At 35.5% G+C, this 19,448-nt stretch overlaps 1 protein-coding gene across 50 annotated transcripts in view; it reads left to right on the forward strand.

Moving 5' to 3' along the window:
• Positions 1-19,448, forward strand: part of NRXN1 (neurexin 1) — a 1,231,187-nt gene that overhangs the window by 1,158,047 nt on the left and 53,692 nt on the right. For 2 of the 50 annotated variants that reach the window (XM_017340785.3, XM_051842917.2), the window contains exon 1: positions 8,864-12,745. The exons of the other annotated variants lie outside the window; for them this stretch is intronic. In XM_017340785.3, the coding sequence (XP_017196274.1) occupies positions 12,713-12,745 (33 nt within the window). In that variant the 5' untranslated portion in view covers positions 8,864-12,712. Of the gene's footprint in view, positions 1-8,863; positions 12,746-19,448 lie in introns of those variants that run through there. 50 annotated transcript variants of the gene reach the window in all.

Genomic DNA, 19,448 nt, shown 5'->3' on the forward strand with positions numbered 1-19,448 from the left:
TGTGTTTCTGTGTTTCCCTCTCTCTCTCTCTCTCTGTTACTCTTTCACATATATTAATTGATAGAAAGATAAATAAAACATTTATGAAAAACAGTTTTTAAATAGAGTTATTTAAAAATTTTATGTATGCTACCATTAATGGATTTATTATTATTATTTCCAAATGAGTTATTAACTACTTTTTCATTTAGTTTCCTTCTTTTTTAAAAAAAGATTTCTTTATTTATTTGAAAGGCAGAGTTATGGAGAGAGATGGAGAGATAGAGAGATATTCCATCTGCTAGTTCACTCCTCAAATGACCACAGTGGCCAAAACTAGGCAAGGCCAATGGCAGGAGGCAGGAGCTTCATCCAGCTAGATGCAAGGACCCAAATACTTGGGCCATCTTCTGTTGCTTTCCGAGGCACGTTAGCAGAGAGCAGGATCTAAAATGGAGCAGCTGGGACACAATCCCACACCATATGGGATGTGGGATTGCAGATGATGTCTTAACCTGCTGCACCACAACATCAGCCACTTATTTAATTTGTAATAGACTAGGTACCATATATAACCTGTATAAACAGTATATCTTTAGGAGTCTAACAGTTTTTAAGTCTAAAAATTTTTGAGCAGTGCTACTTTGGAGAAATGCTTGATTATTTATGATGAACATACATATCCTGTGTCTTATAGGGTCTGAACATAATATTACATCATTTAGATCCAAGTAGCACATTATTAAGTAAACATCCTTTTAAGTTGCTCACAATTTGTGATACCATATCTTATTCTTTCATGGTAGTGGTTTCTAGAATATCATACATTTTCTTCTCAGAGATGGACATCTGATTATTCCACTAATGAAGCATACTTCCTCAGGTCATGGAGTATTTCTGTACTATAATTTGTTGCATGTTGGTTATGTCCCAATCAGATGTTAAGAGTATTGTAAGTGACACATTACCAAATAATGGCTTAACTTCTAGAGTGAGTGAATAATTAAGTTTATTGTTTGTTTTAAATAACAATCAGTATAGATTCAAAAATATGTCTCTAATAGTATCACTCTCACTTTCATTACAGTATACTTCTTTGTGTGAAATGATGAGTTGTAGTCAGCTTGCCTGGGATGTGCCCGGCATTATGTTGTGCTACAGAACTTCATTTGTCTTGCCTATCACTGTAGAAGTAAAGTTGAATATCGCTAAAGCAATTAGTATAGCATTTTTAGAAGTGACTAAATTCAATGCACACTAATGACTATTGTTTTTAATAGATCTAACTAGAGTTCTAGTACAATTGACAACTGAAATACAGCCTACCATTTTGAAAGGGTGCAAGCAAAATCTAGTACATTTCAAAATAAAAATCACATCTTTCCCAAGCTTAGCATTAAACTGTACATTTAAAATTTGCAAAGAAAGCAAAATTTAAGAACTATTTACCAAGTCAAAGCCTTTGATCTTCATTATACACATAATACTAATTGCTTCCATAGGAGTTAATCACATTAAAAGGAAATTATATAGAATCAGAATTGAAATAGTCTATGCAATACGTAGAAGTAACTTCTTCATGTTAATAGTGAATAATGATTGCTACTACTTATTGTTCACAAAGTATTTTCCAGTATGCTCATTAATACTTCTTGAAACTTTCTTAAAAGGATATTGCCATTATTCTAGTTTATGGATGAAGAATTGAGTTTACAGGGGTTGAGCTGTGTAGCTAATGAAAGCTCCGACCTTATGTCAGATCTGTGTGATTTAACTGCACATGTTCTCCCCACTAATTTACTGTCGACCCTTTAGTCACATTTTACATGTATTTTGATTAGCAAAATAGGTTCAGTCTTTTCATCTCACAGAAAAGGGCACCTCAACACAGGCAGATTAAATAGTATGTACATAGTCGCGAAATGAGAAGCAAAATCTCTATGACCTCATTGTTTTCCTTAGGTGAATGTTTGGAACTCAGTGCAAGGTACAAGTCTAAAAGTCATCCTTCTTCTCTGTAATTTCAGAATGCCTATTATGTACTACAACTTCTGTGACATTTATAGTACATGGTTTTAGAATATGAGTGAGTGTATGTGTTCTTGGAGAAGGATTGTGTCTTACAGTTGTTTTCTGTTCCCCATAATTCTTTATATCTAGTTCAGCTGCACTATGTATTAGTTGAATGACAGGATGGCTAAGTAACTGAATGGTCTTGTATGTGCTTTCCTACAGGCAGGTTTTAGAGGCTACCAGGAGCCGCCAGGGAGAAGGGAAAGCAGCCCTTCTCCTCCTGCCCCTGGCTTCAGTGAGAGTCCTCTGGTGTCACTTGTTTTGCATATTGGTCTAATCATGATTTTCTTAGCAAAAATTTTATCTGCCACTGGCAAAGTTGTTTGTTTCTTTTTTCAAACACATCTAATTTGTTCTCTTTCAAAACTTGCTTTCTCAATTCCTTAATTAACTACTATAATTTAACTACATCTCTTGATTTTCCTGGAACTGTGGTTACAAAGTGACTCAAAATACGTGACTTCTGATTCTGAATTTTTTCACTTAATAACCACATTTCTCTACTTGAAATTCTTTAGCTTTCAGGTTATAGGTATGATATATTTTCTTTGTGTTTCTCACCAGGTTTTCATAAGAATAAAATGAGATAGTGTACATTAAAATGCATGAATTGATAAGGATTGATATGTTGTGATATAATTCATTAGCAGTAGTTATTTTTACATTTTCATTGTTTCTACACTGGAGCCATACATGTGCTATATTCTCCGCAGTTGATTTCTTTCTTTGTTTCTTTTAGGATTTATTTTATTTATTTGAAAGGCAGAGTTAAAGAGAGGCGGAGAGATAGAGAGAGGTTTTCTGTCTGATACTTCACTCCCCAAATGGCCACTACAGCCAAAGCCAGGAGCTACAAGTTTCACCAGGATCTTCTACATGTGTGCAGGGACCAAGAACGTGGGCTTTCTTCCACTGCTTTCCCAGGTGCATTAGTAGGGAGCTGGATTAGAAGTGGAGTAGCCTGGACCTGAACTGGCACCTGTATGGGATGCCAGCACTGTGGGTGGCAGCTTAAGCTGCTGTACCACAGCACCAACCCCTACAGTTGATTACTAATCATGTTCACTAATCCTAATGTAAAATTCATAAATGATGCTTCTTTTTGATATAGAGATATTTTCTGATTCTCCTATGTCCAAAAGTCATAATCAAAAAGATTCAGAGATCTGATTCACAGAAAGCTTAAGAATTGTACCCCCGAGGCCTAAAAGAAGGTCAGCAAAAATTAAAATGTATATCTCCTATATACATCTAATACATACCTTTATATATATATTTATATAATACATATATATTTTTAAATATATATATATATATACAAAAGTGTATTGCCCCAAAAAAATCTCCAAAAATATGAATGATCCTTAACTAGGTGGCCTACCAGATAGTTGGTGAAGGGAAACATTTTTACCCAAACATAAAACCAGTGAATGGGCTTGAGTATCACACTGACACAGTCATTTATTCTTTATTTGCTTAACAAGCATTTATTGACTGTCTGATATACCCAACCCCTGTAGTAGAGGTTAAGTTTCCCAAGATGAAGTGGAGGGAGGCTCATCCCATTGGGTTGCTAATAATTGAGGAAGAACAAAAAGAAAGATGTAAATGATAGCAAATGTAAAGCCATTTGATAAGTGCTAAATATAGTATTATTACAAAGCACCATGGGAACACAGTGAAAATCATGAGTAAGTCTGCCTAGGAGATTTGGGAAGGATGCAAGAAAGAATAGCGTTTGAGCTTGGTACAACGCAACGTGTAGGAGTGTACCAGAACTTTTTTTAAATGGGAAAAGGGCATCCCCAGATAGGAAAGACAACATGTTCACACCAGTGAAGATGTAATAGAACAGAGTATACTGGAGACAATGTGAGAATGAGAACAAGTCTTTTGAAAAGTAGTTTGGCAAATTATTTCAAGATCTATAAAAACGCTTAAATCTTTAGTCTAGTAATCTCACTTATGGAAATTTGTTATAAGAAAAAAATACAGTTGAAGGAAAGCATTATTTATAATACAAATACAAAACAGAAATGCCACCCTTGTAAAAAATACAGAATATTTATATAAATTATAACTCATCAGTTTGATTATTATATTGACTTCTACATCAAGAAGGAAAATCTATGTTCTATCATATTCACTTACTTGACAAAATAAAACTGGGTGTTTATAATTATAACTATTTACAATTACATAAATATATAGATAATATACAGAAGAATTTTAGGTGAAAAAACAGTATCAGCAAAATCAATAACAAAATATTTTGTCTCTGATGGAATGATGAGTGATTTTTTAAATATATACATTTACTTTGTTGTTATGTCATTTACTAATTCAGTTAATTCTTTTTGATTATTTTATGTGTGCTAGAAACATTAGTAGACCCTCCAGTTGAAAAAATAATTTATCAGCTGGCACCGCAGCTCACTTGGCTAATCCTCCACCTGTGGCGCTGGCACCCTGGGTTCTAGTCCCAGTTGGGGCACCGGTCCTGTCCTGGTTGCTCCTCCTTCAGTCCAGCTCTCTGCTGTGGAGTGCAGTGGAGGATGGCCCAAGTGCTTGGGCCCTGCACCCTCATGGGAGACCAGGAGGAAGCGCCTGGCTCCTGGCTTTGGATCGGCGCAGCGCCAGCCATAGCGCACCGGCCATAGTGGCCATTTGGAGGGTGAACCAACGGAAAGAGGACCTTTCTCTGTCTCTCTGTCTGTCTCTCTCTCTCTCTCACTGTCTAACTCTGCCTGTCAAACAAAATAATAATAATTTATCATTTATACTGTTTTAAATATTTTTATATGAAAGTACTTTTAAGCTCTCATATTTACCAAAATAATTACTGTCTTTTAAGACTCAATTTGAAATTCAGCTTATTCCACAGAGTATTTTCAGAGTCCAACCATCCCATCATTCCTAACCTCTCTCAATATTTAAAAACCTTGTTTACCCTACATGAAAGGCATTGTGTTTAGTAACTGAATCACATGATATAACATATCCGGGCTGCTGTCACACGGCTCAGAGTAAAGTGCAGAGCAGAGTGTGGTTCTCAAAGTAAGGTCCAAAGCAACCTACATCAGAGTTACCTTGAGTATGCGGTCAGCATGCAGTTTTCATTCCGTTCCTTAGAAACTATAATCCCCTAGGTCAGGATAAGCATCCTAATTCCTAGGCACCTTAAATTTTGAAAGCCAGTGCTATATAATATTGAAACCATAGGAAATAAGTGAATGTATCTGCCTGCTGGAATTTTCTTGTGAAATGTTGTATTTATATGAAACTCCTGTTCACGGATTTTCTTATATTTAATTACTCAATCCAAGTTGAGCTTTGTTTACAACTCAGATTTCAGTTTTGTTAATGAGCAGTATCCACTCCTGCTCCTGGGTTTTGCATGTACATTTGCTTGTGGTCGTGCATGTGGATATGGGATCACTGGTGGCCTTCTGTGTAGAGTTAATGTCTAGGTAATTCTTGCTGCTTAAAATATAATTGTGTGGTCCATTATGAAGAGGGAAGGCGTGGAGAAGTGGACTCAGAATGATAATATCTAATTAGCTGCACTCACTGACAGAAGTTTTCCATATTGTTTATTAATGCACCTGTATTACATGGAAGAGTTTGTGTTCTTTTCTTCCTCCCTTCCTCTTCCTTCCTTTCTTCTTTTTTTCCATCTTTCCTTCTAAGGAAATTGACCATAGATTATGAACATTTTGATTAATACTTTTCATCCATCAGCCACAAAAAATATTTGGTCACTGACTTCTGTTTAGTAAAAGGCATTGTCCTCTTCATAATATTCTGAAAAAATCATTTCTTTATTAATCTTATCTCTGTTCTTGTGGTTGGGTCAAAGTGAAAATTAGTCATCCTTCTGTCAAAGAGAAACAAGTAACATGCCCCAAATCTCAGAAAATGGAAAAAATTAGTCTGTGAATGGGAGTATCAGTCCTAAGGAGATTAGTTTGAAAACAGCATGTTTTAGCGCACTTACCCTTTGATCTTGAACTCTGCAATGTAAAAGCTATCTGGGAGAAAACAGAGGATTTCTGTGCGGTACATTCTTGCTTTATCTGCAGGAATCATTGTTACATGTGAAATGGACTGAGGATTTCTTTCTGGGTAGATTTGTTGCCAAAATTGGGGGATCTTACATCTGATTTCAGTGGATTTTGATCTTACAAGAAAAGCTTATCTCTTTCAAGAGATCTAGGAAGTCAAACTCAGTATAATTGAATTCTTCTGATTTGCAAAATAATCCAGACTTGATATCTGCACATTCTTGGTTTCTAATTGTAGCAGTGAGGTGAGGGACCAATTCAGCTAACATTACCATGCCTATTTATGGGTATGAAATGCTTCTCCATTTCTAAATTGCTACTATTTCCACATTTCTTCTATGAATTTCTTAATCTTCCTTGCTCAAAAATATTTGTAACTAAAATATTCTTTATTTCACAAAATCCAATTTGGGAATCTGTCCCTTAATGTTTGGGTCTAAATCACTTCCTTTCCTTTTTTCTGCTAGTAAGATGCTCTCTGTTCCAATTTCTTTCTTGATGAGTACTATTCCCACCATCTTTTCTTTTTATATTAAAAATAGTTTTTTCATTTTTTTTTATTAGAAATTCTGTCTATATGGCTTTTCCTAAAGAAAATTCTGAATTTGAAAATCCAAAATTGTCTCAAAGTTCTTAAAGTATAGAGGTGGAATAATGGTTAACATTGCAGATCCTTGGTATTCATTTAAGGCAGACATAGAATAAGTTTCCAGAGAATATCCCAGAAATCTGTGTATTTGCTAATGTTCTGTATTGATTCTCATGTTTATCAAACTTTGACAACAAGACTTCTAGAGCTCAAGAGGCAGTTCTGATTTGGAAAGAACATTTAATATATAGTCAATAGGCATTCAGTTTGCAGCTTCAAGAATATGATGCTATTTTCATCCCTCTGAGTCTAATTTGTTTTTAAATTTTTAACATTGGTGTGATAATTTTTACAGTGCAGTGCTATTGAGAAGATTATATGGAGACTGTGGGGTTTTTTGTAAAGCACACATGCCCAGAGAAATAGTCATTGTAAAAAAAATAATAAACCCCACAAGAATAAAGTAGCAGAAAGAAAAATGTAAGATTATGTGAAATTTTATCCATTTGGACATTAATTCCCTTCCTATCTCTATCTTGCACTTGCAATTATTAACTCAGTAGTTGACAGTTTAGTGGTACTCCGTAGCATCAAACCAGTGTTTCCATTGTCAAGGGGGGAAAAGCAAAAAGATAATAAAAATTTAAAGCTAAGATAATCTGCCGTGGTTTTCTATTTTTCCCTAGCCTTAAAAAAATGAAAATAGTACAGGCTATTTCCCTATACTGTAGTCTGTCTCAGCTGGAGCTTACTTCCTGACATATGTCATTTAAAAGTCATCCATGCATTCTACTTTTCACACGACATGATTAGGGTACAAATACAAAAAATAATTTGCATAAAAACAGCAGACATTCACTTCTTCTGAAAGTATAATTCTCAAAGCTTCTCCTTTATATTTCATAACGTATAAATACTCATTGGCATGTTTTGCAAGATTACACTCTCCTTCCTGGATAGCAGAGGCTTTCATTGCCTTAGTCCAGGATCTGTGATGGAGACAGGCAGTTTTGGAAAATTTTGCTTCTCTTATTTGGCATCAACTGCTCCCCTTCCATTAAACATCACTCTGGTTGCTAATTATGATTTTTGAATGCATCTTGAAACTCGACAATTATATTACATCTAAAGTAAAGATTATCACTGACATTTAATATAAACCAAGTTATTTTACCTAGTTCCATCACAATCCATCATCTATAAAATTAAGCTGCACCAACTGAGCTATAAAACTTCTTGATATAAAAATATATCTACCTTTTAGAAAATTGTGACATGAAATGCTTTCCCACACCACAGGATATGTGATCATATCTATGGGTCTGTGGCTGTTTTATTTTAATGACAATGACCTCTTTTCTTCTTGTCTTTTCTTCAATGTCCTAGTGTTCCAGGTGGCTCTGTAGCTGCACCCTGCTGCGCTGTGTGCCACAGGCTTGGTGAAGTGTGGGCATGACAGAGTCACAGGAGGAAAAAAGCCCAAATCTGGCCCTGAGAACTGTGTTCCCAGAAACCTCAGCTATAGGTAGAAAGATGTGGCAGGGGCCTGAGGACCAGAACTGTAGGAAGTTTCTGTGGAGATGGGGATACTCTGCCTCTTCTGCCAGCCATGACAGTGGGAGGTTGAAGACTGGAGTTGTTCACCTTCTTATTTACAGGCTCCCTTTCTGGGACAAAATAATCTAACACTGGTAAACTGATGGCGACCCAAACCCCCTTTCTTCCTATATCCTCTCAACACATCTTCCTGTGATTCTGGCAGCCTTTCTGGCCACAACTTTAAAAATGCTATTGTGGGTAAGAATGAAGACCTCAAGTCATTTTTACTGTTGATTTTGAGGAAATTAATGTCCTGCTTTCTGAAATTGATTAAAAAAAAAAAAACGTGAAGACCATATTACTTGTTTTGTCAACAGCGTTTGAGCCATCTCTTCTCTAACACACCTTACTACTGGCTTCCAAGTCACTACACTTTGAGTTGTTCTTCTACTTCCTCCTCTTCATTGTGATCTTTTCCTCTTCATTGTGGATTATTCAATTCAAAGAGATCCAGGGCTTGGCTTGGTCCTTAATCCTCTGTTCTCCATCTAGACATATTTTCATTGCACTTTACAATAATACTTCTCCACATAGAATACATTTTTAAAAAGCTTTTTTTTTTTTTTTTTTTGTAAATAAGAGTAAGTAGGTTAGAAAAGTTGAATATTAAGAGCCTTGTTTTTGTATCTCAACACTGTTGGCATTTAGGGCCAGATAATTTTGTGTTGAAGAGGGCTACCCTGGGCATTGTAGGATAATGAGTAACATCCGTGGCCACTACCAACTGGATGCCAGTCACACCCCTCAGTTGTGACAAACAGTATTTCCAGACATTGCCGCATGTCCAAACTGATGATTTAAAGTAATTTGAGATAAAGCAAAAAATTCTTTATAAAGCAGATTATTAGCCCTTGACTTAATTTGAACAAGTCAGCATTTTTTTTTAATTTCTATCCCTTAAATTTATGAGTCTGAAGAAACAAAACACAAGCAAGGGTCAACAAAAGAATATATAAACCAAGTTCTATGCTTTGGATGAAATAGGTTTTTGATGTGTAGGAAGCAGAAGAAAATAGATTTTGATTTTTTTCTCCTTAGCCATATACAAGTTATTGGTAAAACATGAGCTTTGTTTTGCCTTTGAAACACCAGCAAAAAGCATCCTAAATTGAGATTCAAATGTAATTCTGCCTCTTTTTTGCTAATTGCATCAAACTGAAAAAAAAAAAAAAGCAAAAAAAGAAACTAAAGAAGGAGTAGTTGATTTGCCCCAATCTGAGTAAAGAGACTATTTATTTTACTTTCCTTTCTGCAATTCCTATCTCTAAAAATCAGAGGTAATTAAGCAAATTATCACTCTGAATTGTAAAGCTCTTTTGTAAAAATGTCTATTTTTTATTTTTCATCTACTTGAAAGGCAGAGTGACAGAAAAAGAGATTGACAAACTGACATCATACACACACGCAGTGAGATCTTTCATCTGCTGATTCACATCCCAAATGACCACAGCACTCAGGTCTGAGCCAGGAGCCGGGAAAGACTTCAGGGTCTCCTATCTGGGGGGCAGGGCCCCAGGTAACTTGAGCTACTACCCTCGACCTTCCAGGTTGAATGTTAGCAGGAAGCTGGCTGAGAAATGAAGTCTGTGCAAACCAGGGACTCTGATGTAGTATGCAGGCATTGCAGTCAGCAGCTTAATCCACAGCACCATGGACCCACTGCTGAACTGTAAACTTTGCAATACATATAATAGCATAGTGTTATTTAATTCAGAGATCAAGGCTCTGGAAGTTGATGAGAGATATGCAAGTCCTCCGCTAAGACTCAGAATCTCCATCCAGCAGTTCCCTTCTTGCCTTTACCTACCCAGTTTTGTTTGCATAAACAAGTTGTTCCTCCTTCCTGCAATGTTTTCCCTCAAGACATCTACCAGTCATGTTCTAAACCTAAGTGAATGTAGATGTCATTATTTAAAATAATTAATTTCAAATGAAGAAGGTAATACATAAATGATGAAAAACATGTACAAGTCGGTACCTAATAAAACTAGCCTGATTACCCATTTTTAATTCAGCTACTATTAACTGATAGTTTGTTTTTATGAAAATTTCTTCTGCATATTCTGTGGACTTTGTGTATGTGTGTATAGTGAGTATAGCCTTTTACAACTTAAATTTTGTATTTTTAGCTTTTGTTCAAATAACTCTGTATCAGAAATCTCTTCATACAAGTACATTTGAATTTGCTTCATTATATTTTATAGCTGCAGGGTATTTGGGCTGTAAGGCTGTACCATAACTTATTTGATCAATTATTGTTGATGAGTAGGCAATATCTAGTTTTTGGCTATTATAAAGTTCCATTGAAGAGGTTTAATACTGTGCTTTATTATAATTTTCTTTTTGATGAGCAGTGCCCTGAGCTTTAATCTTTTCTTTTGCAATAAAGTTTTCTTTTTTTTTAACTTTTATTTAGTAAATATAATTTTCCAAAGAACAGTTTATGGATTACAATGGCTTCCCCCTGCCATAACTTCCCTCCCACCTGCACCCCTCCCATCTCCCGCTCCCTCTCCCATTCCATTCATATCAAGATTCATTTTCAATTATCTTTATATACAGAAGATCGATTTAGTATATATTAAGTAAAGATTTCATCAGTTTGTACCCACACAGAAACACAAAGTGTAAAATACTGTTTGAGTATTAGTTATAGCATTAATTCACATTGGACAACACATTAAGGACAGGGATCCCACATGAGGAGTAAGTACACAGTAACTCCTGTTGTTGACTTAACAATTTGACACTCTTGTTTATGGTGTCAGAAATCTCCCTAGGCTCTAGTCACGAGTTTCCAAGGCTATGGAATGGTACTATTGGATCAATTGGTCAAATAGATAGAATGGGCACAAGACTATGTATGTTTTAAAGAACATGATGAATGTTCTGTTATTGCTTGGAAATCAATACTGAATTATTGGGGTGGGGGGGGATTGCAAAAAGCTTGACAGTTGACAGGCTTCAGTCTTTTAGGGATATGCTTACAAAACCATATCCAAGACAAAATGAGCTCAGAAATTTCAGCATGCTAAAATTCTGTTGTAATTTACTTGTATTGCTACATCTAATAGTATTTACTCACAGATTATTTTTTTCTAAGTAAAGACTCTAAAAGACATTAGAATTAAACCTTAAAAATGCATGGATCATTAAAATTGGGCAATGACAACTGATAAAGAAAAGTTAACAGGATTTTTTTGTTTATGAATCCTGTTCTTGCAGATTATTCAGATTCTTTTGAGCTATTGGCTTTTTAAAAAATCTCCATGATAGTATTTGAAACATATCATGGTCTCATCACTTTTGATGTTCCCTGTCAGACTCTGTATATAAACATCTCAGTTACCTTGAAGAAATATACAGTAAATCTGTTATGGTATGATCAACGGAAGCAGATGTATTGGAAGATATAATTCCATATGGCATTCCAGATGTGTAGCCTTTGCTTACCAGAGAATAATTGTAAATTTCAGAGGAGAGGCCAAAAAAATACATATTTCCATCACATTTGTACTTTAGGATTTGGGAGGCAAATATGCATCCTTCAGTACTTGTTTGTTTTTATTTTTAATGATTGATAAAATGGCATGTTTATTGGGACTTAAATCGTCTTTAAAGAGGAACAGTTCTAATTGGCAAAAAAGCATAAAAATGTATTTCTTAATGCTGTATAATTGCCTGTACAAAATCATCTCATAAAAATACTCATTATACACATGCATTCAAAAAATGTCATTCATTAACTTGGAAATAAAATTTTAATTATAATTATAAAGCTTTGAGGAGATTCTGCTGTGAAGGTTGCATGCTAATTGCATAGTTTAAGGTTCATAATTTAGTGTTGGGCAAAAACATGATAATCATCTGAACAGAAGCACGTAAGAATTTAAGGACTGAGGATATTAAAAAACATAGTTTCTTTCTGCTGGGTTATCATAATGGATTAGAAAGTAATACAGAGTGAATTAATTGTGCATGAACATAAACCCTTATTTGAGTCAGGGTTGTAGAGAGAGATCAGTTCCTCTATGCAGTCCTGGTCAGGGAGCAAGCACAGCCACAGAGACTGCTCAGAGCGTTTGAGCAGGGCGCGGGCTGGGCTGTGCACCAGCAGCCTCATCAACTGCAGACGAACTGCAGCATCCCATCCTGCAGTAGTGCGGCAGCCATTGGCTCCTCGGCGACACGTGACTGATAGAACCTGTTCTGTGTCTTTTCTCGCCCATCTGTGTGCAGGGCACTGATAGGCCAGGCTGATGCGCAGGCAATTTATCATCTTGATCTCCCACTGAGTCAGGGAGCTCTCCTGTCACCAGTATTGATTTCAGAGGATGGACTAAATTTCCTAGGATTTCCATTAAGAATTAAGAAAAAAGCTCTAAGCACGCAGGGTAGCCAGACAGACATGGATATGAGATGGCACTGTGAAAACTCGCAGGTAGCTTCTTCTATCACAGCCGCTGCTCAGCACAGCTTAGATCTGCAGCATGCAGGGTTTAAGATACCAGAAGCCTAAGAACAATAAGAATGCAAATAAGAAGAAACTCTTTTGGATAAACTAATTTTAAGATTTATATTAAAATATTTCTTCTTGGAATTTGCATGTCAAATTTTTGCACGCTTTATATGAAATGCAGAAAGCTTGTTTTAAATTTTAAAATTTCCTTAAACCCTGAGCATGGTTGCTTCTAGTTTTGTCTGCTGCTTGTTGTGTGCTTCCGAGGTTTTTCAGCATGCTTGTGGCAAAAACAAACAAAATGTGTGTGTGTGTGTGTGTGTGTCTGTGCGCGCACGCGTTTGTATTTATATATGTCTATATGTATTAACTTGGTTCAAGTAAAAGCATGAATAAAAGCTGCTTTCAATACTTGCCAGACTGCTTTATTGTTGTTAATGACTTGGTGAAAATTCTGCTTAAATACGTTTAGATTCTGACCATGCATGCTTTTGCGGCAGAGTGGGATTTTGCTGGGAATTTTTAAAGGTGGAATGTCTGAATTAAATGCATGTTTGGTACAACAGAAAATGTATCAATGATTAAATTGATTACCTGATAGAAATATTTCATGATGATAAGATTTGAGTAACATTTATAGAAATTAATTCTACTTACTGAAAAAAATGCATGTTTAGGGTTAGGAAACTATTTTGATTTTAAAATATTAATTTTGGTTATTTCAAAGATAATGTGATTTAAACTTTAAAATTGCTTCCCTGACGAAAGAGCTGAAAGCATTTCTGTATTTTAGCCTAGGAGAGGATTCTAAAATTGCTGCTTATGTATGTGAGAGATCATGTGCACTTTGGTGTGTGTGTGAATTCCTTGGGGAATCGTTCGATACACTTCTTGCTAGTCCATATTCTTGTGAAGAGCAAGAATGTCTTGACATTCAAACAAACACTCCCTAGGCCCATGGGAACTGGAGTTAGCACAAGCAAGAGTATGGCCAGATGGGACTGGCGTGCTTGGCAGTGAGTGGAAATAATAGGTGGGGGTGGAGCAGATGGAGAACAGAAGGGTTTGCATATTAGAAAAGGGGAGGTGGAGGGTGGAGAGGGGGGTTAGGATTCAACGGAACTGTGTTTAATAGTGAAAGAAACCTGGCCTCTCTTTTCAAGGGAACTTCTGATTGCATCTTCCTTTAATTATGAGATAGAATGTCATATCTATGTTGATGGTTTTTCATTAAATTATATAGTCCCTGATTAGGCAAGAAATCCCATGAACAGAGATTGCTTTACTAGATTTTAAGTGTTGCACTGTCTGTTTGTTGTATGCAACTTTTTCTCTTTGGCATATTCAGGAAAAGTAGCAGCAAAGTTAAAATTAAGCTGCTGTATTATTTGAGTTGGTGGCATCTAAACATAAATATGGCAATTACTACCAGACCTTGGATGATTCAAGCCTCTATAGTGTTCAATGGATTTTTCCCTGGGTAATATTTTGCAAATGTTAAGATCTCACACTAACTAATCTACTGTTCTCTTAGCTCTGGCTTTTAAAGAGATATCCATTTCTACAATAACTAGAATGTTTTATTTAAGTTTTTTTTTTTAATTTTTGTCATGAAGCATAGGAGCTTGACCAAAGCCCACTTCAAATTCTGAAATGAAATTAATCTCTCAGCATCTTCCAACAAGCCTTCTGTCATGCCCACCTCCCAGAGGACTTGGCACTGCCTTTGTCCAGAAAAACTATGGGTCTGGATAAATATAAAAATCAGGTTTTTTTTTTCCTGAATTCTTTTATTTTTAATGATTCTTAAAAAAAATTCTAGCTGAGTCCAAATATAATTTCCACTCCAAGGCAGAAATTAATTGGACCAAAGTCATTATAGTAAATTGTAACAATAAAACACAATTGGAATTCTGTGGGTCACAGCTCACTTGCCAATCCTTTGGTTAGTGGATTTTGTGTATTATAGAGAATTTCCAGTCTCCAAAGAAAGTGTAGGTGTACTGCATATCTCTTTTGACTTCACCTTTTGAACCCTGGTTTGAAAGGAAATTACAATTATGACTTAGAAAAGAGGAAGAAAGTATTTATTTGGCACTCTGTAGTAAATTCGTGAGAATTTCCTCAAGTATGTATACTAATTTTCCCATAGTTGAAGAATGAAGTCAATGTGTAACTATTTCTGTAGCCTTTTTCTTAAATACTCTCTCCTTAGATATTAATGGAAAGAGTCCAGTTTTCACTTGGCAAATTCTCCATTATAGAAAAAAATAAGAGTCTGAAGACAGAACTTTAGACAAATATTTATATTTGGGGAGCTGACTGCTATTTTTTAAGCAAATGTGACCCAGTGATAAAGTAAAATTAGTTGCATTGACTGTACAATCAAGTGTGCCTAATAGGCCAAGAGCTACGTTCCCCTTATGGGTGAAGTGAAACATAACCAGAAGAGCTGTGATGTGGTATTAAATATCTGGTCATGGTAATTTGGGCTCCACTGCCAGAGAAATTTCTTACCAAGACATTAACCAGAGAAATGTTTACATATTTATAAAATAATTAGTGATGTAATGTTGTGTATTAAAGATGTTTTGGGTAGTTATGATGAAATGTTATTGCCTATGTGCCTTTAATTTGTGAAATGTGCTCATCCCACCGCATCTGGGTGTATTTGTAATCTATAAGTGCAATAAATTAGTTTTCTGATGGTTGTGGTAAGAGGAATAATAATTGATAGGAAAACTTCTCTTTTCAAAGGAAAAAGAAAGGCATGAAGCTAAAGAAGTTAGGCCTTTTTTGATATTAATTTTAAATATTTTAAAAACTGATGTTATATTCCAGCCATTTGGAAAATGACTCACTTGAATAAAAGTTTCCCCTTCAAAATTAGTGCTCTTAATTCAGCACTATAGCACTAGGTAAATCCCCAGATGAACAATATTAATGAATATTTAATTATACTTAAAGCGAGTGGTACTTTTTATTTTTTTACTCTTCCTTTTTACCCCCCACTTCCCATACTCCCAGTGTTTTATTCCTATACTGCTTCACCTATGGGCTTAAAAACCTATGGATAGGTAAAATGGCATGTCATTTGATTCAGTAAACTACATATACATTCATCAGTGTATAATGACACCAAATACTGCTTTATGTATTGCTATATTTAGTTTGTATTCAAATTTCTTTGATTTCTAATAAAATCATCAACATTGACTAAGAAAGTTTGATTTTACCTTCTCCTGTCTTATTTACAATTCCTTGAAAGCTAATATTTGAATCTCATGAAGGCTCCATCTTTCATCACTTTGGCACAAAGAATGAGGTTAAGCACAATATTGTGGAGTAACTGAAAATCTCAGTATACAGAATAATTGGAGAGAGTCACCAACAGTTATAAATCCATGGACATCTCTAGAGAATCTTAGCAAATTCAAAACAGTGTGAGTCCAAGCTGAATAAGAGCCATGAGGAAGCAAAAAATATGAGATATGTTTTCTATTTTTGTGTCATAAATTATGTGTGTGATTATTACTATTTGTTTCCACTTGTTCCTCCAACTTTCACCTCCATTTGAAATCTCAGAACTATTTTCCAAAAATCAATACTTTTTAATATAAAGTCTCTGTTACTTTGCTTATCAGTTTAAAAGACAAAAAAAAACTATATAGAATTGTGAGAATGAATGCCTTGAATATTATTTTAAGGAATGCAAAGAAGTCAGTTGCTAAAAACAGTCAGTGTTGAAGTCTGTTACTCTTTTTTGTTTCCAATGCTGTTTATTGAAACGTATTGTGTCTTGGAGGATACCACAGTTTTGGCTCTGATCATATTTCAGGTTGTTGACCAATATCATGATCCTATCAGTACACCATCTAGATTCACTAATAAGTTCACAGATAAAGTAGGGTTTAGCAGTATACGGAGAAAGTTGTTCACCTTGCTGACTACTTCACATTTTTAAAATTAAAAGCCCTACAAGCATGGAATAAAACACAAAAACTCTTTTCAATGAATCATCCATTGAAATGAATTTGCTTATAAAGTAGATTTTATTTATAAAGTGTAGATCACATATATAAAATATATATATGATCATCTTTTTGTATATATATTTGCATTATATATACAAAACTAAGGCTGCCTTTATGACTTTGCCCCTATATTATTTTATTGTTAGATCAAAATTTTATATAGAATTTTGATTTTCTGATAGCTCGTTATTTGGGGTTCCAAAGGTATAACTTCAGGAGTCAATTTTCAGTTACCCATGGGTGAACTATATACATAACTGATTACCTTAAAGGACTAGATGTGCTTTCTGAACCACTTACGACTCTCCACTCCCCTCCATTGGCTTAAAAGTCCTTGTTTTCAATTATATACCTTGGCTTCCTCCATTTGCACAGCTGGATTTAAATGGATCACTTACCCATTAGGATTGTAGTAAGACTACAGTGTTTTTATATTTGAGTGTAATATGTGTATGCAATGTGTATCTATGTAAAACATTGCTATATATGTAGTGGCTAAATAATAACTTTAAAATGATTCATAAAATAAACTAGAAATTTGGCAGAGAAGACCTAGTTCTGGATTTGCCAAGAGTTTTCTAGGCTTTAGAAAGTATACCATCTCTTTCCAAAATATTTAAAATTATAATATATAAGCAATACTAAGCACCCATCTCAATACTTTTTGTTCATTTATTGAGTAAGATTTGTTGGGGTGAGCAATTGACACTGTGGTTAACTTGCTGTTTTGGATCACCACAACCCATAATTGAATGCCTGTTTCAAGTCCTAGCTCCTCCACTTCCAATCCAGCTTCCTGCAAATGTATACCCTGGGAGGCAGAAGGTGATGGCTCAAGTAGTTGTATCTCTTCCTTTCCTGTGGGGGACCCCAAGATGAGTTCTGGGCTCCTGGCTTCAGCTTAGTCCTGGCCAGCTGTTGTGGGCATTTGAGTAGTCATCAAGGAGATAGGTTTTTCTCTGTCCCTCTCTTTATCTCTCTGCCTTTCAAATCAGAATTAAAATAAATTAACTAATCTTAGTTTTTTTTTAATTTGTTAAAATACCTATTGATGATTGATCCATATCAGAACTCTGCTAGATGCCTGGTGACTCAAAGGAAACTAAGGCACTTGCTACCTTCCAAGCTATTCGAGCAGTCGAGACAGACACAAATAAAACCAGAGGAGCACTGAAGCTGAGTTATCTTATACCATGGCATCCAGTACACAACCACATGTTTGCCGTGTGCTTCATGGTAGACTGGAGAGAGAAGGAGTCAGTGTAGCTTAAGGAGATGTGATAAGGTAATTTGTGCCTTAGTGAATTGAGTTATTTAGCCACAACATAGATGGTGATACAGAATCACAGCAGACTGGTGGTCTACATATGCTTTAATATCGGTTCCAGTCTCTAAGGTGTTGGTAAGGGCAAGGTCCCAAATACCTTACCTCAAAATCAGTCTAGAAGGCTCTTCTTGTTCTGCATGTTCTGAGTACAACATAGTGATTTCTTAAAAGAGGGTTTTCATGTTTTATGTATAATAAAAGTAATGCAAAATATGTATAACCTTTTAACTTAAGCATCAACTGCATAGTTTGTATTCATTCTCTTTACTCATTAAAATTAATCAAGCATTATTGCTAAGTGTCTGTCTTCCAAAAAGAGAAAAGAAATCTGCTTCCTTTTACAGATAGGATGAATTTTTAAAAAGATTTTATTTATTTATTGGAGAGAGAGATTTACAGACAGTGAGAGGGAGAGACAGAGAGAAAGGTCTTCCAACCACTGGTAGACTCCACAAATGGCTGCAACAGCAAGAGCTGAGCTGATCTGAAACCAGGAGCCAGGAGCTTTTTCTGGGTCTCCCACATGGGTACAGGGTCCCAAGTACTTAGGCCATCTTCTACTGCTATCCCAGGCCATAGCAGAGAGCTGGATGGGAAGAGGAGTAGCTGGGACTAGAACTGGAGCCCATATAGGATGCCGGCACCACAGATTAACCTACTGTGCCACAGTGCTGGCTCCCAGATAGGATGATTTAGAATATGGAATCATTTCTCCAGTAGTAAAATGTACTAAATTATTCCAGCAATAATTCTCAGTATGCAAAATTAGATATCCCTCTTTATCTTTTTTCTTATTTGGGTGGTGAGGAGGATGAGTGTGTGTGGTTATGGGCAAGAAGCAAGGGGTTGGCCTTCAGAAAATTAATTTAGAGTAAGTGATGATAATAATAATAATGAGTACAGTGTACCTAGTCACTTGGAATGATTATCGACACTATTATTTTCTCAGGAAATAGTTTAAAATATAGTGAATAATTGTAAGACAATTCATGAACCATTTATTAGAACTGAAATGAGACCTCAGTATAAAATATCAAACAATAGTTCTTGATTGCTTTACATAATCACAAGCTAGAAATAAGTAAGCTTTGGTCACCATTTAAATGCATGCACTACAATGAGAGTTTTGTAAATATCTGACTTTCTAGATTTTCACACAACCAGCAAGATTTTAGTTCTAATAGATGGTGTTATAAAGCAGAAGGCTATTGATGTAATAGCAAAGTAAAAACTGGCATTAGTCTGTCTGTTTCTAAATGGAAACTCCCTAAATGAATCAGCTCTGTGGCACTTAGAGATATGAAGATCTACAGTGATAAAATTA

Source organism: Oryctolagus cuniculus, chromosome 2 (genome assembly GCF_964237555.1).
Source record: "Oryctolagus cuniculus chromosome 2, mOryCun1.1, whole genome shotgun sequence".
Lineage (NCBI taxonomy): Eukaryota > Metazoa > Chordata > Mammalia > Lagomorpha > Leporidae > Oryctolagus > Oryctolagus cuniculus.